The 25,719-nt window shown below is 37.3% G+C and overlaps 2 protein-coding genes across 5 annotated transcripts; both read left to right on the forward strand.

The window, feature by feature from the left end:
• The first annotated feature begins 305 nt into the window (after window positions 1-305).
• ccdc80l2 (coiled-coil domain containing 80 like 2) lies at window positions 306-5,739 on the forward strand. The gene is made up of 7 exons (XM_067424226.1): window positions 306-1,446; window positions 1,535-1,688; window positions 4,334-4,467; window positions 4,547-4,701; window positions 4,786-4,889; window positions 4,997-5,077; window positions 5,175-5,739. The coding sequence occupies exons 1-7, from the start codon at window positions 310-312 to the stop codon at window positions 5,486-5,488; spliced, it is 2,079 nt and encodes a 692-aa protein (XP_067280327.1). The 5' UTR covers window positions 306-309; the 3' UTR covers window positions 5,489-5,739.
• Window positions 5,740-6,654: 915 nt separating this feature from the next.
• On the forward strand, window positions 6,655-24,489 carry fyb1b (FYN binding protein 1 b). 4 transcript variants are annotated; one of them, XM_067423593.1, is made up of 19 exons: window positions 6,655-6,789; window positions 11,114-12,065; window positions 14,079-14,202; window positions 14,304-14,353; window positions 17,564-17,577; window positions 17,663-17,709; window positions 17,865-17,967; window positions 18,087-18,246; window positions 18,340-18,466; window positions 19,893-19,912; window positions 20,054-20,117; window positions 20,212-20,307; window positions 20,707-20,747; window positions 20,836-20,896; window positions 22,111-22,210; window positions 22,340-22,493; window positions 23,728-23,761; window positions 23,854-23,882; window positions 24,039-24,489. In XM_067423593.1, the coding sequence occupies exons 1-19, from the start codon at window positions 6,787-6,789 to the stop codon at window positions 24,059-24,061; spliced, it is 2,202 nt and encodes a 733-aa protein (XP_067279694.1). In that variant the 5' UTR covers window positions 6,655-6,786; the 3' UTR covers window positions 24,062-24,489. The 4 variants fall into 4 exon arrangements, with proteins under 4 accessions (XP_067279694.1, XP_067279692.1, XP_067279693.1 ...); XM_067423591.1 differs by lacking the exon at window positions 6,655-6,789 and adding an exon at window positions 10,131-10,208; XM_067423592.1 differs by lacking the exon at window positions 6,655-6,789 and adding an exon at window positions 10,131-10,208 and having other exon boundaries at window positions 20,215-20,307.
• The last annotated feature ends 1,230 nt before the right edge of the window (window positions 24,490-25,719 follow it).

Raw genomic sequence — 25,719 nt, forward strand, 5'->3', positions numbered from 1 at the left:
TGTCCAAAAGAAATGGCTAAAGCTAATAAGGTGTTGACAACTGAGATCAAGATCGCTTTAAAGTTTTAAAGGGGTTGGGTTTCCTTCTTCTCTTTCATTCTTCTCCAACAAAAGCTCATCCTCCATGCAGACACAAAGTTATGAAGCACAAGAATCTGCTCCGCATGCCTCACAGCTCAACGTTGCTTTGAAGCTTAGAAATTCCAGGAGTTTCCTGTAACAAGGTCGAACTCTAATGTGAACCAGAAGCTGTTATTTCTCTCTCTGCCTCCTCACTCTGTTGGTTGGTGGAGAGTGTGAAGTCTTGATATGTCTCGTCTGTGGATCCTCCTGGTCCTGTTGGCGCACTGGATCAACAGCCCGGTGCTTTCTGCGAAAGTAGGCAAGAAAAAACACCAAGCCAAAACTCCCAAGGAGGATATTGGGTCAGATGGGGCTCGCGAAAGTCCAACAGAGTCAGACTTCTTGGCTGATTTTTCTGGGAAACACCGGCTGTGGGTGATCACCGCGCCGTCCCATGGTGACAACTATCTGCGTATGATGGAGAAACAGATTCAGGAGTCTGAGGGACTTAACTGTCGCTTGGCAGAAAGAGACACGCTCGTCGTCACTATTATTCAGAATGCCATGATGGAAGGCAAAATCCAACGAACAACCTTGCACGGAGAAGCCACTGTGGAGGTCATGGACTCTGAAATGGTGAGCAAACTTCTCCATTACCTTGAGCTGGAGGACCATACTTTCTCCATGTTGATTCTGAAGAAGAACATGAGGGTTAGTGAAAGATTTCCTTACCCGGTTCGTGTTGAGGCCGTCCTTGAAGTCATCGATCAGCTGCCTGTGCGAAAGTTGGAGAGAGTCGCCAGAAAGGGCTTGCCAGTTAAATGCAAGATCACAAAGAAGAGGTTAGTGATGAAGAAACAGGGTTCCAGCAAGCGTAGGACCTTCAGCCCACAGAGGCAAATGAATACCACGTCCATCCTTACACAGAAGATACATCTAGACAAAAAGGCCACATTGAGAAACAAAGTCCAAGACATTTTGAATGGACGCTCGCGATTCGTCATCCGTAAACCAGGCAATGTCAAACCATCAAGCAAAGCAGGTTCAGAATCTGGATCTAATGGAAATGAGAGGCTGAAGCACGGTGACCAAAAGAAAACTCCAGATAGTGACAGAAACAGAGAGCCTACAACAGAAGTGAAAAAGCCAGAAGCAGAAAGAAAACATGCCAGTACAAAATCTAATTTTGACACCCTCAATGAGGATTTCAAAGGAGAACAAACCGTTGACCATTCAGCCTCTCAAAAGAAAGGCAAAGGAAAGGATGGCAAGAAGAAAAAGGGAAAAGGAGGGAGGAGGAAGTCGCAACGAGAAGCAGATGATAAGGAAAAGGCAGCTCTTAAAGAATTCATGCAAAACCTCAAAGGGAGAAGAAGACTTCTTGTAAGTTCTTGATTCAAAATGCATGCATATTTGCAGCTCTCTCCATGCTGGGTGTATTTGGTTATAATGAGATTCTTTTGTGGCACAGGTGATTTCATCCCCAAGTGATGTCTCAAGTCAGTATATTAAACAGAGAGATGATAATGAGCTACGCAGCTGCGAGTTTTCCCAAAGAAAGGTCTCAGTGCTGTCCATCATGGGTTCAGATCGTAGTCTTACGCTACACATCCAACACTACCAAGGTAATTCAACTGTGTAAACACTGACATTAGTATAAACCACTTGTGAAAATGCTTATAAAGATAAAGAGTGTACAGATTGAGAAGTCGTTTATTTGAGAATCAAACTACATGAAGATGAATAATATTCAGATTTGTATAGAAGAGTCGTTTGTTTGAGAATCAAACTACATGAAGATGAATAATATTCAGATTTGTATAGAAGAGTCGTTTGTTTTAGAATCAAACTACATGTCATTATCTATATTTCTGAAGCAATTTGTTTCAGGAATCAGGCTACACTTGTCGCACTGTATGTTTTTGGTTTACTTAAAGAGATAGTTCATCCAAAAATGAAAATTATGCCATGATTTACTCCATTAGCCATCTTAGGTGTGAATTCTTTTAGATGAACACTTTTGAATGCATATTAATAAATAGCACTGCTCTTCCAAGCTTTATAATGGCAGCCCTGATTTTGAAGTCCAAAAAAACGCTTTCATCCATCATAAAAGTAATCCATTCGACTTTTCGACATATTTAAAACGTTATAAAACTAAAATAACCAGCTGCCGCCTGGCGGCCTACGTAATTCGACTTACACCAAAACAGTAACCCCTGACGCAATGTAGCAGCAGCGTAAGCTTCGACTCCTCTCGCGGTTCAAACTAATAGGGCTGGGCAACAAACTCAAGCTCCTCTTCTCTAATATAGAAATCATCTGACAATTCGCATTTAAATTAAAATTGTTTTAGACTACTAATTTGTGACTGTTGTTTTATTTTGCTCTATCGTCTGTGCTTCCATGTGTGTCAATACGTCACGCATCGGGTCACAAGGTTACTCTTTTGCAGTAAATCGATGCATGCGGCGGTCTGACGGATAATAGTTGTTCTCATTTATAAAGTTTTAAATAGGGATATTTTTCTTACATAAGCATATCACTTCACTTCAGAAGGCCTCACTGCCTTTATAAACCTTGGAAGAACCAGGAAATGTTTCAATATAACTCTGAATGAATTCATCTGAAAGAAGAAAGTCATATACACCTAGAAAGACACCTAAGATGGTTTGAGGGTGAGTAAATCATGCGGAATTTTTTTTTTTTTTTTTTTGGGTGGGTGAACGAATATCCCTTTAAAAGAAGCAGCTCAAAAGAGTAATTTGTTTGTGAATCCAACCATACTGGTCTCTCTGTACGTTTTTGATTCACTAAAAAATCTTGCTCATAATAACCATTTTTTTGTTTGTAAATCAAACTAATAACATGGGGTTTTTTTGTGTGCAGACAACTCAATACATTTTTTACATTTTTTTTACAGACTGAAAACTAACATTGACAACTATTTAAAAGAGTATATGTTTGTAAAGTGTACGTACAAGTAAAATGTCTGTATGCTTTCATCCACTTATTGAAATAAGTTTAAGGGGGGGGGGGGGGGGGGGGGGGTGAAACACTCAGTTTCAGTCAATCTCATGTCAATCTTGAGTACCTATAGAGTAGTATTGCATCCTTCATATCTCCGAAAAGTCTTTAGTTTTATTATATTTATAAAAGAAATATAGGCTGTACCAAGTCTTTCCGGAAAAAAACGAGCGCCTGGAGGCGTATCGTGTGGGCGGAGCTAAAGAATGACGAGCGCACAGCCACAGCACAAGAGCTTCTGAAAGCTGACGTCCTCAAGCGTGGAGAAGAAAACGTTACCCTAAATAAACCACGGCTATCAAACAAACTGACACCTATAGTGGTCAGCTAAACAAATGTATTTAAACACACACCATAGATCACACGCTCCATTGATAAATTAACTAACGTTATACACGATGGTGTTGTTTACTGATGTTTACTTACGCGACGATAGCCAACAACACAGACATTTGAAGCAGTTTTACTCACCGCCTGCTTCTAAAGCACGACCGCGAACCTTTATCATCACCGCTCCATCAAAAACACACTTCTTTGGTAACTGTTGATTTCCTGAAGTCCTGACAGCAGTGAGCGTGGAGATCCACTTTTGCGACGCAACTGTAGCGTGATGTTGTGTTCCCGTCATTTCTGCGTTCAAATCGGTTCAAATGCAGCGCTGCCTTCCCGGAATGCTGTCCTGAAGCGTTGAAGTCGCTTGGCGTCACCCATAGGGATAAAGCAAAGCGCGGTGCGACAGAAGTGTTGCACGGATGACTGGATCTGCACCTGAGAGCATTTGCTCTTGCCGTGCATTTCCTCTCTTGCTCTAGTCGTGCGCGCACGCGCACCCTTCTGGCAGAAGAGCCCGTACAGCCCATACAAGGTCCTTCCGCTCTATCGACGTCAAGCGGACCCATACTCGAAAAAAACTCTCCGAAACTTGTGAGAAGCCGGAAGGAGCATTTTTGACACAGAAATACTCCATCAAACGTCCAACTTAGTTTTTGAAACTGTCTATGTTTAGGATGGGAATCCAAGTCTTTAACAGTGTAAAAAGCTCAGTATGCATGAAACAGCATTTCACCCCCCATTTAAAATTTGTAATAGTTTATAGGATGTAGTCGAGTCGTTATCCAGGCCATTCAAATGAAGGCTGCGATTAATCAGAAATTCTGTATTTTAACCCAACCCTAAAGCTTTAGAATTTTTCTTGCGCTTACTGCAACACACAATTTTGACAGAAATGCTCTTTTTGAAACAGCCTCTGAGGCACCAGGAGCATCCTTGCCAGAAAAGTTCAGAAACTCTGAGTTAATCGGTGACATCCGCAGAGAATATGGGCTGGACTCCAAAAACTTCTCAATGGTGTTGACTGACTATGACCTGAGGCCGAATGTAAGAACGCTTTATTTTCTCCTAATTCACAGTGCCTGAATGACTACTGAATCAAAGGCATACTTCTTGTGGTTTGTAGCTTAACAGGGTTTTCAGCAAGCCAACAGCTCCTTCCGATTTACTGGATTACATTGACAGCTTTCCTTCACGTCAATCTGAGAAGGAAGAGGAGCGAAAAGCTCCATCACGCTGTTCTAAAGACGAAACAAACAACCAGGAGAATTCGCTTCTGAGGTAAACACAATGAGTTTCATCCTGCTTTGAACTGATTACTAATCTTTGTAATTATTCTGATAATCATATTATGTGAATTTTCAGGTTTATGTCCAAACGAAGACTTCTAATCATCTCTGCGCCTAGTGTAGATGACTACTCATTCCATCAGCAGCTTCAGGCACTCAATGGACAGGAGTGTCCAATGGGTATATGCATCATGTTTTCTGAGTTCTTTCTATCGTGGATGTTTCTTTAAAAATGACTGATTTACTATATGTTTGGCAACCTATTAAAATTTAATCCACATGGACAGGTATCCGACATTTTGCCTTGTTGAAGATTGTGGGAACTGGATCGACAGCTTCAGGAACAGTGGAGTTTTTTCCATTGAATGGTAAGATCATAAAACTCATTACTTCATGCAAGAAATACCTAAAGCTTTGATATTAAATATTATGCAATTAGGATGTAATATTGATCATGCCCTACAGGAAAAAGTCAACCTGAGAAAGAGACGATCTCGCAGAATGTGGTGGAGAGTCTCAGGAATCAGTTAAAGATAAACAGGGACTACTTCAGCATGCTGGTGGTGGGTAAAGATGGAGACGTAAAGGCCTGGTTCCCGTCTCCATTGTGGTCTTTGGGAAGCATCTACGATCTTGTGGACTCTATGGAATTGCGCCAACAGGAACAGAAACTGCAGCAAACACTTGGCATTCACTGTCCAGATGAGAATACAGGTACTTATCATGGTTACACAGAAGAGACAGAGGACAGCTATTTGTACCACAGATCTGAGGACTAAAAGTCATCCAAACAAAGACATTGGCCATGCATATAATGAACACAGCATGCATTTGTACATTTGTCATCCCCATATCATGTGATGCAAAATTTTACCTCTATAATAAACATGTCTTGTATAAAATTCATACATTCATCTTACCTGTTGTTAGCCTAGAAATCTAGACGCACCCTAGCGGCAGCAAATTTAATCTGCCCGCGATTGTCGTCTAACAACTCTCAATACCCTTCTGAGCTGTATTCCCCTAACTCTTGCCGGGCCAATCACATCGTGTATAGAGTCGGTGGGCGGGGCCATAATGACGACGGCTGAGATGCATTTGCGTCCTTCTAGTAAACAGAAACTGACGAACGGCGGTCTTTCGAATCAGCTTTGACCGCGACTCTGGAAGACTTGGAGTTAAGCTTTTCTCTGAGAAAAGAACAAAGAATGGCACTGGAGTCATTCTTAAAAAGGGAAGAGTTTTGCTGATCGGATAGCGAATGTTTAATCTATCAACAAGCTCTGTTTCACCTTCGTTGCTCTGGTTGGTTGTAGCGCTATCCTATCGTGTGCAGAGGGAGTTTGAAAGACAACCGTATCCCGCCCCTCAGATTGAGCCCTGTCAGTGGTGAGTTTCCAGACCAAACATCCTGATGTGGGTCTGGCTTGTCAGGCTAACCTGTTGTTGCTGTGTCCTGAAAAATGTCACTTTCTGGCACCTTTCACTATGCTTAGTATAGGTTGTTTTTGTTTAGTTTTTAAGCTTTTGATATTAAAGGTATTTTCTACGCTGGAGAAAATGTCTGAGTGTATTTATTGAGGCTGCTATTGTTTGATTAAAAACACAGTAAAACAGCAATATTGTAAAATACAACAATCTAAAATGCCTTTTCTATTTAAATATAGCCTATTTCAAAATCTATTTCTGTGATGGTGACGAAAAAACACTAACATAAAACAAAAACAAAGGATATTACTCCTGTCAAAAAAAAAGAGTAAAAATAAGCAAAAACACAAAAAAATCACCATGCTTCAGTGTTTTGGATATATTGGATCATGCACAGCAGGGAAGCATATGAGAGTATAGAAAGAGCAATTGTGTAGTATGGGATAGGCAAATAGATTTGATGAGGAGAGAGATAGGGCTTCCTGTGATGACTCCAGCAGGCTGCCAGATAGGGGAAGTAGCCAGTAGTGGGCAGGCATTTACAGTCACAAATAAACTGAAGCAAACAGAGACACGTTCATTAGACTGGTCGTGAGCTACCAGTCCATGAGAGGACCCGGTGAGGATTTTTGGTTTTGGCTCTACCACCATGGTGAGTGTTCTTTCTGGTTTCACCCTTTAATTGTCATATTCTAATGGCCAGCATGTACATTTATGACATTAAATGTAGAAATTAGTTTAGAGAAACTAACTATGAAATCAGATGGTAAACTTGTGCAGGTGTTTTTCTGTGCATAAACGGTTTCTTCTGCCACACTACGTTTATACTGATACTGTTTGTCTACTTATTAACTCGATGTGTTACTTTTTAACAAAAAAAAAAAATTCTATTGGTTCTGTATGTGCGTGTACTTTCCATTATTATAGGCTTTGTTTGTTCGACATTAGTACATGAGACGCAGAAAAAAACTAAACTAAAACACTCTGAAATTACATGTTGCGTTTTACAGCAACTTCACATTTTTCACATTTTAAAAAGTTTATCTGGGAAATGTTAAGGGGATTTTATCATGCGTTTTTGTGTAAAAACAGATTGTGTAATGTATGGCCAATTTTTGCTTCACCAACACAACTTAGTTCCTCTTTGTCAAACACACTTGAGTTTCTCTTGAATTCTTTTACCATCTGGTTTTGTAGCTAAATGTACCTTACCATATAACCACTGTTACGAACCATAGACAAACCGGTTTTTAAATTTATATCTGGTTCTGCTCTTTGTGGTCACAATAATACCACAGTATCAAGGTGAAACTACAGTGGGACACCTGTTTCAGATTGCATCACAGTCACATTGGGATCTCCCAAATCACCTTTCTCGTTGTCATTAAGGCTCTCCATAACAATCAGAGAAATACACACACAGACCTTCCATTGGTTCTTTATTAAGCACGTGTTAACACACGCAAGGCCTTATATTCAAAACACACATTACACAAATCATCTATCCAAAGAACGGAACTATGGACTTTTTGTGAGGCTGCTTTGCATGTTGGGAGCCTTCAACAGTGCGGCTGTTGTTATAGTAATGGCCATAAATAAATAAAAAATGTATTCTGTATTTATCTTTTTAGCCATTAGGAATCATTTTTGAAAGCATAAACGGAATGTTGGAATAACATCTTTTGAATATTTTTTTTTACATTTTAGGTTATTTGTTTCAGACTTATTGTAGCCGTTGTAACAAGATTATGGTATTAAAAATTAATAATAGTAATAATTCAATATTGTATACTGTATATTAATAATTCAAGATCACCCTTAAAACCCTTAAACGTACACTTATTTTGACACATATGAATTGCATTTATCTCTGACTCTTAAGTCTTTACTTTGAACACAGCTGAATTTTTTCATGAGAGCTATTGCGCTGAACTTAAGGCCATGTCTGAGATTACAGAGACATAATGTTTGTGTGACCTCATCATATTAGATAACAAACAATCAATCCAAAAGACATCTGCAAACAAACAATGTCTCAAGGTTCTTTGGCGCAAGTGTCCTAGGAGAGTAAATACATGTGTAGTTCCTCACATCAACTAGCCTATCGACTTGTTCAACTAGCGTTAACTAGAAAGTTAGTGGTCACGTTATAATTTAAGCATGCAAAATGACACTTAAACATGAAATTATACATTTTAGGCCTATTTGGTCCCCAGCAGATAGTATGCTGGTGTCTAAGAAGCTTTTACACCAAATTAATCAGAAACACCATATCTATATATAAAAAAATACAAACAAGCCCTGCAATGAATATGGCCTACTCTTTTCAAAAACAACTTTCAAAGTTGAGAGTTATTATTAGATAAGTAGGCAACCTGTTACTATATTAATTTTTAGGTCAGAGTTTATCAGACATAAACTTCCCACTGTCCCAGTTTCTCATGCATGTGAGTGGAGCAAAGTCTAATGTCACCACACCTGTAAATTGAGTGTTCATTTGAAAGTTTATCTGTTGTTTTACTCTTTAAAACCTAATACATTTGTGTTTGGTATGTATCTTTAAAATAAATGCAACTTGTTACTAAATGTTGCTAAATTTGTTACATGTAAATTACCTTGCAATTATTGTTGCCAAGTCTGCAGAATTGGGCTACTTTTGCTTTACTTGTTGCAGCGGATCCTTTTTTTAAAGTACGCTCTAATACTTTTGACTGGCCATTGGGCTACATTTGTTGCACAAACCTAGCAACCCTGCTTACATAGCATTGATAGCAAGGCCAACCATACATGCTATACTTTTTGAACATCACATTATAAAATAATTTTACTGTAAAATATTGTAAAATGTAAAATTTTAGCTAGTTAAAACAATGCTATATTACTGCTGTTTAATTGACATATTTACATTTTGTTGTGTTTTTTGTTAGTAATTTACATTAGGATGTTCTGTTAAATTTTGTGTTATTTAGTTAAAGTTAATTGCATTATTTACTTATCATGTGCATGAGGTGCATGTTTCGGGTCCCCTGGCTAACTTCTTTTGCGGTGTTATGAACGGAGCACCCCATTTCTCTGCAATGTTAATGTCTGCTAGTCTGTTCATAATGTTTTATGGACATGCAACTTATGATTAAATCTGATTAATCATGTGGTTTTCTACTGAAAAATATACAGGAACCTGTAATACCAGAAACCTCTTTTTTACCATAAATTTATCAGGATATTTGGATATAATACCTTACACAAATACAAAGACATGGCCTAAAATGTCCATATAAAGTACTGTATGTGGTTTAAAAATGTCTACGCTGCTGTTGTTTGTCAAGAGCGTAGTGATATTGTAATTGGTTGGCCAATGTTAGTTCCTGTGTCGAACAGTTTCTCTTTTTTTCTCTCAGCGAGTCAGCAGCACAGTATGTACCTCTGGGTCAGGCCAGTCACATTAGAAACTTGTCCGGAGCTTATCAGCTCTTCCTGGTGAGAGGTCTGTCCTGATTCAAATGCTTGTTACCAAGGGTGCGTCACACATCGCCCAAAGTCTTTCATATATGCCTTTGTATCGCTAGACACGTTAACACAAAAGGCTACAGCATCATTTTACTTTAAAGAAAGTTTAAAGATGTGTAGTATACACTTTGAGATATCTAGGTAAATCAGCTCGCTTACACATTTGGGATACATTACGGACACATAAATTACTCTTTTTTTTTCCCAGAATGAGATTTGCATCCAATTGCACGAGATTTGAATGATGGGCAACTGACAAACGGGCTTTAAAAATGAATGCTATTTCAAAATTACATTTACCTAAAGTAACACATTTTACTGTGACATTTGTACAGCGATCACAAAGTAGACATATACTGTTAGAAAAAAGTATTTTCTGTTCATTCTTTTATTCTTCTGTATATGAGTAGTAGTGAGTGTAGTGACTTCCTGCTAGTTTGGTATGATAAATGCTCTCAGTTCCTGTGTGATCACAGACACTCTCAGGTTCAGTGCAGTTGACTACAAACAGTTCTGATGGAAAAATCTACTGTGTTAAATTGTAGTGAAGACCCCAAATCAGAGGTAAAGATGTTTTTAAGGGTATTTTTAATTTGCATTGTGAATTTAAATGTAAAATATATCTGCTGTCTATGTATTCTATCCTCAATTTATTAGACAGACTGTTTAGGTGGTTAATTTAAGGTATTGAGTATAACCCTAAAACTAATTCAAAAATGTATATAGAATACACATTTAAGTAGGACAGACAATAAAAGAATGAGTTTTAGTTTTTTTACTGCTTTGATGTCAAGTTTGTAGTATTATTCAAATTGCATGGAATTAAATTAATGATATAGATATAAAGTGGAATGTTTATATTGTATTGTTGTTGTTTTTTTTAGTTTGTACATAAATTAATTTAAATTACACATCAAAATGTCTGCAAAAATGAACAATACTAGCAAGATAAAAGGATAAATAGTTATGATACATGGTTCTTTCATTTACTTTTAAAAGCTTTAAATAAATATTGAAGCCTGTGTATCTGCATGCCAAATTAACTCAACATATTCCTTTATCGTAATAATGCGGTCTGTCTTGGTTATGAGTTGTAGGGGCCTATGGGAAGGAAAATCATGAAAGAGTGTTGCCCAACTGAACCATGCAATTACAAATGAGTGACATGCCACGACACGTTTGGTCAAAACAAGAAAACTGCATGACAAAATATATATTTTTGCCTAGGAAAGGGGCCTTTTGCTCAACACTTATGGTGGTACACTTTGCACTAATGTTTTGTTATGTTTTGATCAGTTAGCAATGCGTGGTAAGGGGTTTGATGATTACCAGGAAATGCATTAACTGAAAAAACGCTTACCGTAATACAATTCCCTTTGAATAAAAGAGTCATAAAATGCATATCATTTAAATGTAATGTAAACTGTGATGTATAGTAAATCACTTTAACTTTTAATCTATGCTTGCAGGACAACAAGTCGGACGTAAAAGCTATCATGGCTCGTTTCCAAGCAGGGGGTGCATCTACGGAAGGGACTCCAGGTGTTCGTCCAAAACCACCTGTCCAGCCCACCTTGTCTTCAGGCCCAGTGGTGCCTGCTAAGAAGCCCGTTCTCGAAACAAGCCTCTCTGGTGGAGCTACTACTACCTCAACTGGCCCTAAACCAAACTTTGTAAAGAGCACAGTCAACACAGCTAGAAGCGCTCCAGACATGCATGATCCTCCAAAGTTTAAAGCTTTCGGGACTAGGTTTGAAAACACACAAGAGAACAACAGAGTCAACTTTAAAATTCCAGTCAAACCTAAACCACCAGACTCTTGCCAGGATTCTGAGATTTCAAAGGTCCCATTCCCAAAGGTACCACTACAGAAACCTTCGAGCATTATGGCGAATGATTCAAAGGTGATGAGTCCAAAGCCACTGGCTCCAACGGCAAAACCCCCGTGGGTCAAAGATGTCCCAAAAGCTGAAGACAATAGCTCTAGCTCTAGCTCTAATCCCACTCCTCCAAAAATGCCATCAGCACCCAAACCGAAAAGCGCCATATCTATGTTACGCCAGCAACCGGAGGAAAGTAGCAGTATGGAGCCTGCTGCAAAACCTTCCACAGTATCTCAAATTAAACCATCAAGTTTCCGTAATAAAAATAGCTTCAACAAACCAGAGGAAGGTGTTAAAGATGGTGCAAAAACACCAAGTGCTAATGAGTCAGTCTCTAAGCCCATAGCGCCACATAAACCCAACTTCCCAAGAAAGCCATCCGGACCTTCTGTACAAACAGTGAACGATGACCCTTCAGCCCCCAAGAAGAAACCTTTAACCAATAGCTATGCCCTTGGCAGTGCCCCTGCCAAACCCAACAGACCTCCCAATGTCAACCTAGAGAAGTTCAAGAAGGGCTCAGAAGCTGCAACAGACAGTGAGTACAGCCCATCTGGCACAACACACTTTCTATACAGAAGAACCTGAGGTAACAAAACAATAAGCACTTCACCAGTCATACCAAAGCCACAAAGACTTTGTATGCAAAGCTCATAAGCATCATAGAGTAGACTTTGGACCAAAGTGGTTTCCGTGGTTTTACTCGTGAGTGCTCTGCTTTCCTCTGAGACCGTTAACATGCATGCACAATAAAACAAGCAGCAAAAAGTAATAAAAATTAGAAACTATGTGTATCAATATCTTAGTCAGTAATATGTTCAAATGAGGAACATCACATGACTATGTTGAAATGTTAGATGCTGCTGATATATGCACTTTGACACAGTGCAATATACTTGTTTTTGCTCTTCAAAACACTATCATAGCACAATATGTGAATTGGTATCAAAGGTGCAATCATGAAATGAACATTTAGGTGCATCTTGTATCAGAGAGCAATAACAACATATTGGAAATTCAAGATTTCCTGCATGTCCTGAGCTAACTTCCTCATTTGAATTTCTCTTTTCACTTGAGAGCTGAAGTCAGTGAAAAAATAAACAGGGAAGCTAGTTTAAAATGGGAACATAGTTTAAGAGATAGCTTTCATTTTCAACTTGTGTTAAACTTTGGGGGGGGGGGGCAATTAATCTTCTTTTATAAAAACTGTTAGATTGATTGTTAGTCATGTGTTAAAGGGATAGTTCGCCCAAAAATAAAAAATAGTTTGTCCTGTAGATCCAAACAGTGAGTTCTGCAAAACAAAGAAAGTCATACAGGTAAGAAAAGTCATGAGGGGTTAGTAAATCATGACAGAATTGACATTTTAGGTAAACTGTTCATTTAAAGGATAAAAGTAGGTCATAAGGTTAAAGAGTTAGTTCACCCAAAAATGAAAATTCATTACTTAATTACTCACCCTCATGTCGTTTGACACCCGTAAGATCTATCTTCATCTTCAGAACACAAATTAAAGGGGTACTTCAGCGCTGGAAAGATGCATCTGTATTTAAACTGGGTCATTAATGTAGTAGAAATGTGAAAATATTTTTTAATTTGGTGCCTTCTAGACTGAGAAAAGACCCAGAATGCGGAATGCTTTGCTGCCCTGTAAGGGCATTCCCAAAGCCACCGCTACTGGATTACTTTGACTGAGTTAGAGAACAGACACTACAATTAAATACTGAACGTGTCTGTTCAATATAACGATCGAGTTGCCGCGTGAGTCTCACAGGACTAATGCTGCAGAAGTCAGATTATATTTAACGTCATAAATGAGCTAATGAGCTCATGATAATGATGAGAGCTGAGGTAATCGTGACCACACTCGCATTACATTCACAATACATTCACAGTTCAGTCTGGCGCGTTTTCAGTTCATGCCTTTGGAAGCTTAACTTTCATAGAAATTAATTTGAGAAGTTAAAACACATTGATTAGCATCCGTTTAAATAAATGCCTGCAGCTGCGAGCTGAGCTGTGAGTGCGATCTCATGTCCCCCATGCGTGGGTTGAAAACATGCGGAAATAGCTCCTTCTGCTGGCTGTAGTCTTTAGCGTCTGGCCAAAAAATTCCAAAGATGACGCAAATATGGTCAATTTGCATCATGGGAGGAATTTTTCCAGAAATAAAATGCATAAATCTCTCGTCTCAGGGGGATATGAGGGGGGGAAGCACAATCATTTAAATATATACTCCAGGGTTTCTACTGATACAAAGCCGTATGCTAATCGCTGAAGTAACCCTTTAAGGCATTTTTGTTCAATTCTGATAGTTTAGAAAGGTCTCCATTGGAAGCAATGACATTTCCTCTCTCAAGACCCATAAAGGGTACTAAAGACGTTGTTAAAAAGCCAATCTCACTACAGTGGTTCTACAATCATTTTATGAAACGACGAGAATAGTTTTTGTGTGCAAAAAAAATCTAAATAACAGCTTTATTCAACTTTATTCTTGTCTTCCATGTGGGCCTCTGACGTCAACTTACAAAGCACCTATTATTTCTTGCAGGTCCTGGACCAAAGAATGTAGTTCCCCCTCCTCCACCCACTTCTCACCCCAGTAGTCAAGCGCCTCCACCACTGCCCTCTCAACCCTTACCTCCCAGTCTGCCCCCGCGACCTTCAGGACCTTTGTGAGTACCACAGAAATGCTACTCTTCTTAATATTGTGGCTGAATTACTCATGTAAAGACAATTTCTTTAATGTGAATGTGAACCGTATTTTTGTCTGCAGAGTTCAAGATGAGAATTATGACGATGTAGAGAGCTTGAGAGTGTCTGGGGGTAAGACCTACTTTTACTAAATTGAAGCCAATAGCTAGTGGGTGTATGTCTTTGTGTGTATGTATATATATATATATATATATATATATATATATATATATATATATATATATATACACACACACACACACACACACACACACGCTCACCTAAAGGATTATTAGGAACACCTGTTAAATTTCACACTAATACAATTATCTAATCAACCAATCACAAGGCAGTTACTTCAATGTATTTAGGGGTGTGGTCCTGGTCAAGACAATCTCCTGAACTCCAAACTGAATGTCAGAATGGAAAAGAAAGGTGATCTAAGCAATTTTGAGCATGGCATGGTTGTTGGTGACAGATGGGCCGGTCTGAGTATTTTACAGTCCGCTCAGTTACTGGGATTTTCATGCACAACCATTTCTAGGGTTTACAAATAATGGTGTGAAAAGGAAAAAACATCCAGTATATGGCAGTCCTGTGGGCAAAAATTCCTTGTTGATGCTAGAGGTTAGAGGAGAATGGGTCGACTGATTCAAGCTGATAGAAGAGCAACTTTGACTGAAATAACCACTCGTTACAACCGAGGTATGCAGCAAAGCATTTGTGAAGCTACAACACGCACAACATTGAGGCGGATGGGCTACAACAGCAGAAGACCCCACCGGGTACCACTCATCTCCACTACAAATAGAAAAAAAAAGGCTACAATTTGTACGAGCTCATCAAAATTGGACAGTTGAAGACTGGAAAAATGTTGCCTGGTCTGATGAGTCTCGATTTCTGTTGAGACATTCAGATGGTAGAGTCAGAATTAGGCGTAAACAGAATGAGAACATGGATCCATCATGCCTTGTTATCACTGTGCAGGTTGGTGGTGTTGGTGGTGTAATGGTGTGGGGGATGTTTTCTTGGCACACTTTAGGCCCCTTAGTGCCAATTGGGCATTGTTTGAATGCCTACCTGAGCATTGTTTCTTGCCATGTCCATCCCTTTGTGACCACCATGTACCCATCCTCTGATGACTATTTCCAGCAGGATAATGCACCATGTCACAAATCTCGAATCATTTCAAATTGGTTTCTTGAGCATAACAATGGTTGCGTTTACATGCACACCAGTAAACTGATAACTCAAAAAAATCAACATATTGAAATAATCAGTTTTCCCCGTTTACATGCAAACCAGTAAACTGACAATGCAAGTAAACCGCGTTTACATGACTTTATTAATAAACCGGCTATTTCCTTGTAGTGACGTCAAAAATAAAAAATGTCCGTATCGGACTCTGAGTTTTTCAAATGTTACGTCAGTTGTGATTTTAAATAAAGCGTGCACCGTGTCAGCGGGAGATTTTCGGCTCATATTATCCCTCATGCAGTTACAGATGCAGTGTTTTGACTGAACTTCTTCTACTTCTGCTGTATGAGATGAGAAAAACACATTTTTACAATTTTCTGGGTCTTAAAAGAGTCTGCATTTGTGATTGTATATCCTGATTTCATGCAAAACGCTTGCTTGTTCTGTCTGGATGCATTTAAATCTTCTCTAAGTTTGCGTTTTTGCACCTATCACACATGTGCACTTCAATAAGCCGACAGAAAGCAGGTTAATGCGTTTACAATCAGCGCGAAATCGAGGTAAGAGGCAAAAAACTACCTGTCCCGACCGGTTTATGCTTACGCCGTTTATGACCTTACTCCGATAAAAGAAAACGGGTCTCCGCATTTACATGACCATGTTCATTGTCGGCTTATTAGGCCTAATCGGCTTAAGAACGTGCATGTAAATGCACCCAATGAGTTCACTGTACTAAAATGGCCTCCAGTCGCCAGATCTCAACCCAATAGAGCATCTTTGGGATGTGGTGGAACGGGAGCTTCGTGCCCTGGATGTGCATCCTACAAATCCAAGCGGTAACTTCCCCTGATCTCTCTTGAAGCCAATAAAGTAATGTAAACTGCAATTCCTCGACTGGTCAATAGGGACAGGCTCCAGAAGGGAGCAGAATCTTATTGAGCCCCATGTTAAAATGCCCAACTTTACAGCAGAAAAACATGTTTACAGCCTGGTACAAATATTGGTATTTTGCCTATACGGCTAATTTTGCCCTTCATAACAACTGTGAGGGGGGTGAATTTTTTTATAACTCATTTGTTTACGTTATATAAAGCCTTAAAGTTCTGCATAATTAAGGGCGTGGTTACTTTGAGTGAAAGGTGGATAGCCATTTATCCGCCGTCTATAGTCATTGCGTCACCTAAGCTCCGCCCACATCCCGCCCTTTTGCCCATTTTCTGTTATCCGGGAGTGACAGATGCAAGATGGCAAAGCCCAGGTCGCCCCCTACTTTAAGCTTAAGAACAGCTTATCGGAATCCTATGATTGACGTCATGGACACTACGTCCATATTTTTTTACAGTCTATGCACAAATCTCCATGAACTGCAAGATGCTATCCTATCAATATGGGCCAACATTGTTGAATGAATGCCACGTAGAATTAAGTTCTGAAGGCAAAAAGTGGTCAAACACAGTATTAGTATGGTGTTATGGTGTAATAATCCTTTAGGTGATTCTTCTGCTCATCAAGCCTGCATTTATTTGATCAAAAATACAGAAATAAATGTAATATTGTTATATATTATTATAATTTGAAAAATTGGTTTTTCAATATAATAATTTATTATACTTTAAATTATCATTTATTTCTGTGATGCAAAGCTGAATTTTCAGTATCTTTCCTCCAGTCTTCAGTGTCACATGATCCTTCAGAAATCATTCTAATATGACGATTCATTTTCAAAGTTGGAAACAGTTCTGCTGCTTAATATTTTTTCATAACCTGTGATACTTTTTTATAATACTTTGATAACTAAAAAGTAAAAGAAATGAAAAAAAAATCCCTATATACATTTCATATTATTATCAATTCTAAAAACAGGTATGCTGCTTAATATTTTTATGGAAACCATGATACTTTTTTCAGGATTTTTTGATGAACAAAGTTCTTAACAGTTCTAAACTGCATTTAAAATAGAAATTGTTAATATTTCATATTTGTACTGTCACTTTTGATCAATTGAATGCATTTTTGCAGAATTAAAGTGTTTATATACAACTTAAATACTACATATTATAAATATTTACTTCCAAATACTTCACTATATAATTAATAGTACAATACAATATATTTACAATATCTTTGCACATTGTTTCCCTACAGGCCAGAAAATTGAGGTAAGAATCTTAGTGAGGGTATACAGATACCTAGACAGTAAACTGAATGTTTGTGATGCAGTGTCTCCTGTCATACCTCTTTTAGGGAAGTGGAAGTGATGGTGAGATATATGAGGATCTTGATGATAGTCGGTAAGATGTTTTAAGCTCTATTGCTGATGCTGCCGGATGATGCTCAGCTGTTACCTTAGCCACCTGGAACAGAATGAAATTGTAATATTGGCAGTTTTTGCTGCTTTGCCATGTTCTATAGGCTAATAAATGGTTTATGGTCTGCTATACCACAGAGCTGCTGCAGAGGCAAGTCAACCTCAAAAGAAGCAAGAAAAAGAACTTAAAATTCAGAGAGAACGTGAGAAAAAAGAGAAAGATGCAATTAAGAAGTTTAAAGTAAGCTTGATTTAAAAAACAAACAAAACAAAGCATATATTTAGAATTGAATACCAACTAGTTATTGGGATTTATTTTACTGGATCATGATTATAAAAATAAAATAAATCTTTTCACAGATAACACCACCCCTGCAGGTTATTCATCAAGTGAAAGCTAAAGCTGACTGCAAGGGTGGGAAAAATGACCTCTTCATAAAGAAAGGCGAGTCAATTGATATTATTCGAATCACTGACAACCCAGAGGGCAAATGGCTGGGCCGGAGTCAAGAAGGATCAAGTAAGAGTTCACACATTATACGTTTGATAATGAGCACTTTGACAAAACTTCACTGAAAAAAGACACAAATAGAGTTATTTCTCTATTTTTCAGTCGGCTATGTTAAAACAGAAATGGTTGAGATCGACTTCAGCGTCTTGAAGAATCAAGGCCTGTCTTTTCCTCATAACTCTGAAAATGACGATGTGTATGATGATGTGGAATCTATGGAAGATCAAGGGTAAGAATCTGTAACACTTACAAAAAAAGTTAATTTGAACACATTTAAAGCTGCAGTAGATAACTTTTGTAAAAATGTATTTTTTACATATTTGTTAAACCTGTCATTAAGTCCTGACAGAAGAATATGAGACAGATAATCTGTGCAAAAATCAAGCTCCTCTGGCTCCTCCCAGTGGTCCTATTGCCATTGCAGAAATACACCGCTCCCAGTAAGAAACAACCAATCAGAGCCAGGAGGAGTGTCTTAGCAGTGTCAATCAAGCTCATGTGTGCTGATCACACCCCTCTCTCATGCACAGCATGTACAGTTCAAATTCAAGATCACCGCTGTGCCGCAGCTTTTCTTAAGGCGGACAAACAATAAAATAAAGACGGGTAAAGGGAAAAAGACAGATGACAATGATAAAAAAGACAAAAAGAAAGAATTAGATTGAGCCCGAAATAAAACGAGGGTAAATATCGGCGCGTCTTTTTCCGAGGTGGAGAGAACTAATGTAACGTGTCCTGAAAGGATTAAAAACTGATGCAGAGTTAGCCACATTTCTGCTTGACAAGTAAGTATCCCTGCTTGATTTGTTTCATTTTTTAAGAACTACACATCTAAGATAAGTTATTATTTTAGCTCCTCAAAGTCGCTGTGGGTATGAATTCCTCGTCGGAGCCCATTGACTCAGTGTCAAAACTCTAGCCACATAACATACAGATAAAATGTCACTGTGACACAAAGCAACTATTGAAACCTACTAATTCACTGCCTTGTCATGTTGCTGAAATAATGTAGCAAACCTTATTTAGCATTACATATTGATAGAATAATTACTTGCATACTGTAACATTAGTTACCGTTATATTATCTTACTAGCTATTTATTATTTATAGAAATTTTGCAACATAATAGAGGGACATTACATGTATTGCAAAATACGAGGACCAAATTTGTAGTCAAAGTATGAGCAGGCCATAGTCAATGTAAATCATATTGTTGATGTTTCGTCACTACCAGTGAATGTGCCATAATTGTATATCCGTCGTCAACGTTGCTTACTAGCCTGCGTGTTGACGGCAGGCTCCGTTGTGATGGGGAGGAGCTTTGGAGGGAGGGCTGTATAGCGCAGCAGAGAGCAAGGAGGAGTGACCTGTGAGCTGTGCTTGTTTAAATTTTCAGGCTATGTCAACGTTTTCTAAAAACTCCCAACTGCAGCTTTAAATCCATCCTTAAGAATTATAAAGATTTCCCCTAATAATTAATAATAGGAAGATATGAATAAGCAGATTTGACCTGGCCATTTACTGGATGCCCCATTAAACACTTCTCTAGTATCTAGTCCAGGCTAGAAACAGTCAAGAAAATTTAATTAGAACTTGCACAGCAAATACTCCTGTTCTCATTTATATGAGAATTTATGTTTTTTTTCATATTTCAGGAATATGAATGGGCAGCGGGGTAAGTTTTAATATAACTATATAATATATATCTTTTTTTTTCAGACAAATTGACTGCAAGGTTTAAGTTGTTAAGCTGTAACTGTAATAATTTAAGTTTGAGAGGTGATACTTAAACAAGTCTTCCCTCTGCTGTTTATAGTTGTTTTACCTCCACCACCAGATGATGATGTGTATGATGATATACCTGACTCCAATCCAATCAGGTAAGAGCAATATATATATTGTATATAATGTAATGTAAGGTTTCCATAATGTTTATATTCCTGGGACTTACACTACATTCCCCTAAAACCATAGCAGTGGTGATCCCAGGTCTCTCATAAAACCACGCAACTTCTTGGATGTGCTCAAAAGTTCAGTGGAACGGAGAAAAAGCAGAGTCCACAATAATGAGTAATTTTTACATTAGCAAGATGGAATCAGTCAATGTAACTTTTCTAAATTTTGTAAATCTTTACCAATCACAACTGCCAATGCAATTGCATCCATTTGCTCCAACAAAGCAAAGTGATTAATTATTCCTTTCGCAATCAACCCAATCTGTGCAAAAACACTAAATAGCACCTTTCTATTTTTTCTAAGGTAATTCTTCTGAGCTTCCTGTTATTAATGTTTTTTTCTTTTCTAACACTAGCATTACTATGGATGAATCACTAACGCTGTGTCCTATTCCTAAGACTTCAACCTCCCTCGATTTTGCTTTTAACTACAGAAAACAATATTAACTCCAAATTAAGTCTGTTAATTGGCTTTTGCCCATCAAATGAATCAAATATGTATGTTCTTTTGCAGCATTCCTCCACCTCCACAATTTACACCTGAAGGAAATAAAGGTAAAAAATCATTTTAGTCCTATATAACACTTTCAAAGTAGCTAACTGTGAAACCAACTCTATGTATCATCTTCAAATGCCTTCACAGACATTTCCCAAGAAATATATGATGATGTTGATTCATTCCCTTCTGCTCCATCAACTTGCAGGTAAACAGATGTTACCTTAAATGCTTTGTAATTAACATTGTAAAACAATTTGATGCAATATAAATAATTAAACTCTTAGAACATAATACTATATATTAGGATACAGAGCTGGGTAGATTACTTGTCATTTGTAATCAGTAACTATTACAGTTTGCAATAGACAAAAAAAATAGTTAGCAACGTAATCCATTACATTACATATTTAAGGTAATGTAATCTGAATACTTTTGGGTAACTTTTCAACTTGTTTAACAGGATAATCTTCTATCATATTGATATAAAAATACAAAGAGAAAAAATATATTGCATTCTTTTTTATCAACAACATGAAGTGCATTGAATATTACATTATGTCAGGGTTTCCCAGATTGCAGGGTTTCCTGCAGTTTAATGAAAAGCTATCAAATAATTAACAATAACCATTTTATAATATACGTAAACATAAATAATTAAAAAATTAAAACAATCAAAATAAAACAATACTAAAAAGAGTAAAACAATATTTTATTTGTTTGCTTGAATGTCATCAGAGAACCGTGAACTTATTATTTATTATTATTTATATTGACTGAATTTTATCATTGACCTAACTTACAAATTCAAATCTCAGAGAGGTACTTCAAGTAAATATATAAGGTCAAAGAGATTTTAGTTTTTAAAAAAGTTGGTGAATCTCTGCATTGTATGTAAATATGAAAGGATGTGAATTTGTGCATTTTAATGTGTTTAAAAGACAAAAGCCTTCCAAAAGCATGGTTAAATAACTCACTGAAACAGAGTGATCATTTAAATAATAATTAATGTGTGAAAAAGGAGTTGATTAGATATGCACAAACATTCATTATTATTTGAATTATCACTCAGTTATGATTTTTGTAAATAGTAATCAATTGCTGTGTGGGTCTCAGTTTTCAGTGATAGTCACATAGTGGAAGACCTTCTGAATGTACAAGCAGTAGGCATTTTTAAAAAGAAAATTTTTAAAGATAGAAAATAAGTAGTAGGGAGAATGAATAATGAATATTTGACTGCCATTGTGAGAATAACATGTAATCATGTAATCAATAAAAAAGTAACTGTAGTCTGATAACGAGTATTTTAAAATGTATTAAGTACTTCATTTTTAGAATCTAATTACATGTGATAAGTTACTACCTAGCTCTGTTAGCATATTTAAATTGGTCTGTATTGATTTTTATGATTTGCATTTGCAGCCTTCCTCAAATTAAATCTAAGGCGACCAAAGTGCATGAGGACCCAAAAAAGCAAAAGAAGTTTGAGAAGGAAGAAAAAGAATTCAGAAAGAAGTTTAAGGTGCATATGAAATAACTTTAGGCATATGTATGACAATGTGGCCAATGAAACATAATGCTAAGTTCACGGAGTGCTTTCTTCACTGAATTAATAAATAATAAGCAAACTATTTGGTATTTACTTTACCAGTATGATGGTGAGATTCAGGTACTTTATCAAGCAACAATTGCCACCAGTAAGAAGGGCAGTGGGAAAGACCTGGCTGTACAGGCTGGGGAGACTGTGGATGTCATCAGCAAATCTGACCCTGACAAATTCATCTGTAGAAACAAGGAGGGAAAATGTAAGTGACATTAATAATTGTGAATCCAAAAGAGACTTGATCTACACCAGAGGTGGACAAAGTACACAACTTCATTACTTGAGTAAAAGTAACAGTACTACTGGTCAAATATAACTTTGTTACAAGTGAAAGTTGTAAAAACAGATTTTTACTTAAGTAAAAGCTCAAAAGTACATAAGTATCAAAAGTAAATTTCCTATTTATGTCAACGCATTATTTTATTATTGTTGTATAAATGCACATTATGCCATCATGTTTAAGCCAGTCAGTGATGCTCCATCCGACATACTAGCATACGACTAACTTTAAGGCTGAATGCACGGATCCAATACACTGATACACATCTGATATTCTCCAACTGTTTACATTCACTTAAAGGGATACTTAAGGGATATCAAGTATGGTGACACAAAATAAAACGTGGCGCTGAAAAATCCTCTCCTCCTATTGACAGAAATGAGAGAGGGAGGGGGAGATGTGAGGGAGGATTTTTCAGCCGGGACTTTTTACTGCACCGATTTGAAGTACTCTCAGAAGTGCTATTCTGCCATACATTATAGTTGGTCGTTTCTAACTTGATTTCTGTTTGGTACCATAGTGAATGAACTGGGCTTAGTGGGCTAAGCTAAATGCTATCAGAATGTCACCGCGTGTCAGAGAGATTAAATGCACGCACTCAGACGAGAGAGGTGTGTGTCAACTCGTCTTAGTTAAGGGAATAACATAGTTTAATATGAAAAAGCGGTAAAGTATCCGCTATTATTAAGAAATAATCAACTTTGTTTATGTGAATACTTGACAAAATGAGCATTTCGACATCCGTCTTCTTCCATTTTGCTATAAACTATAAATCTGTTTAAAAAATGCCGGGAAATCATTGAACTTCACGTGACTCTACAAGAGTTATTCCTAAAAGGCTTTCTGCAAAAACCCAAACACATTTTAAAGAAGAAAAAAATAATCCACTGACTTTCAAAGCTGCTACAGAATCAACTTTCGACTTTGAGGACCTTGATAGAAATTTAGTGGAGTAAAAAGTACGATATATTTATCTTTCAAATGTAGTGAAGTTAAAGTCCTAAATTTCCAGAAAAAATAATACACAAGTAAAGTACAGATACTCAAAAAGTGTACTTAAGTACAATACTCAAGTAAATGTACTTTGTTACTGTCCACCTCTGATCTACACCAAGGCAAGCAATGGTAATAATGACATTGTAAACTTTACTTTTAGTTGGATATGTCTCACCTAGCAACATCCAACCAGAGTAAGTTATGTTTCTTAAGTTATGTTATTTTGTAACAGTTTTGTAAATGTGTGAACTCACAAAACTACAAATTTTACATTTTGCTTACACAGTGAGGAGGTCTACGATGACATTGGAGATGGTATGTAGCAAAAACATGCACCTGAACATCACATGAAAATAAAAAATGCAGTTTTTCTACTGCAAATGTGATGTAATTTAAGATCAGAATACAGACAGTATTGTTTAAAGAGATAAATTCACATCTTCACAATGTCTTTACACAATGTCTTTCCAGACTGTATCTATGACAACGACTGAAGATCTCACGCCATCATCATCTCATCTTCTGGTGCAGCTAATTATTTCTGGCCCTATTTGTTTTCTTGATTGTTGATGTTGAGTGTATTTATTATATGGACACAAGCATTTGGAGTTACTTATTCTGTTCAAATAAACAGTGCCACTGTGAAATCATAGTAACCTTGCCTTAGTGAAAATAAATGTTTTCTTGTCCAGATTGGCCACCAAAAAGACAGATCCCCAGATACTCTCACTTTCATTTTCCTGTTATGAGTTCTAAGACACATTAATAAATCGTCACTGTAACTATGTTGCTGAGTGGAAGGCAGTATTTTGTAACTGTTCCTAATTGTAGTTGCTGTTTTTGTAAATATTACACAGCAAAAGACTGAACTGTTTTAATTACATGCTAATAAATAAATGTATACATTTGCTTCACTTTTAAATTGGCCACGTTAATTGCATTTATTTTATTATTACATCTATGTTCAGGTGATTTATACACAATCACTTGATTGCGAGATTCATTTGTGAAATGTGATGAAATAATGACTTTATAGTATTGGAGGTTTACACACATTGTGCAGTTAATCTTCGTCATGCTTCGTCGAGTGATGAGTCTGGTAATATGGGAGTGGCTTGATGCAACTCAAGAGATGCAGATAATTAGATCTTGACTGTTAAGAAACTTTAATTAATACTATACTATAACATAACAAATCAAATTTTCATCAAATTGAATTAGAAAAGAAAATTAAAACATTGAAATAAAAAAGTAAAGTGTGTACAAATATTATAAAATCGTGAATATAAATAATTGGGAATCATGTTCATCAAAACAGTGAGTGCACTCATTTTTATCTAACTTTTACGTTGGTTTGGTCGTTTGTCTGTTTCCTTATAAAGGTCCAGAAATTCGTGTTTTTTCTTCTTCTTTTTTTCTTTGACAAGTTTTTTGCCAGGTGGCTTTTTTTATTATATGACGTCATTACGTTGTCTTGATGAGTATTGATGCATCAGTCTTCTTCAGGGAACACATACACGAGCAGTGATCTCAGATAACTTAAACCAGATATTTTAATCCAATCCGCAAATTCGTTTTAAGAACCAAATTAGCCAGAGATCAGTTATCACGATTGAAAGAGCTGGGATCTGTCAAATCATCTCAGATGTATTAAGCGAGGTACGAAGAACGGGCCCCTGGACTTCATGTTTTCATGGGGCGGGATTGTGGCTGCCTTTCATTTTGTTTTCTGTTTTATTTAGCTGTTAGGCCTGCATTTAGCCTACTTAAAATGTCAGGCGGCTAATATGTAGGCGTCACACTAAGGATTACCGAAAAGTTGGACAGGAGTTTTTGTTAATTTTTCAAGTGCTGTTTGCATTAATTTTTTATATTAAACTATGTTATTCCCTTAACTAAGACGAGTAAATACATACCTACATATACATACAAAACTATAATGTATGGCGGAATAGCACTTCTGAGAATACTTCGACTCGACGCAGTAAAAAGTCACGACTGAGAGGGGGAGGGCCGGGGAGATGTGAGGGAGGATTTTCAGCTGTGACTTTTTACTGCTGAGTCGAAGTACTCTCAGAAGTGCTATTCCAACATACATTATAGTTCTCCTTTTAAATCCGCTTAGAAAACCGCCACGTTTTATTTTGTGTCA

Source organism: Pseudorasbora parva, chromosome 18 (genome assembly GCF_024679245.1).
Source record: "Pseudorasbora parva isolate DD20220531a chromosome 18, ASM2467924v1, whole genome shotgun sequence".
Taxonomy (NCBI): domain Eukaryota; kingdom Metazoa; phylum Chordata; class Actinopteri; order Cypriniformes; family Gobionidae; genus Pseudorasbora; species Pseudorasbora parva.

Excerpts from the sequence above, each read along its gene's own strand:
- ccdc80l2 (XM_067424226.1), top strand. The coding sequence starts at position 310 with ATGTCTCGTCTGTGGATCCTCCTGGTCCTGTTGGCGCACTGGATCAAC. Across the intron at positions 4,890-4,996 it reads TGGACAGGAGTGTCCAATGG|GTATCCGACATTTTGCCTTG; the intron begins GTATATGCATCA and ends CCACATGGACAG. Across the intron at positions 5,078-5,174 it reads GGAGTTTTTTCCATTGAATG|GAAAAAGTCAACCTGAGAAA; the intron begins GTAAGATCATAA and ends CATGCCCTACAG.
- fyb1b (XM_067423591.1), top strand. The coding sequence starts at position 10,161 with ATGGAAAAATCTACTGTGTTAAATTGTAGTGAAGACCCCAAATCAGAG. Across the intron at positions 18,247-18,339 it reads CCGGAGTCAAGAAGGATCAA|TCGGCTATGTTAAAACAGAA; the intron begins GTAAGAGTTCAC and ends TCTATTTTTCAG. Across the intron at positions 22,211-22,339 it reads AATTCAGAAAGAAGTTTAAG|TATGATGGTGAGATTCAGGT; the intron begins GTGCATATGAAA and ends TTACTTTACCAG.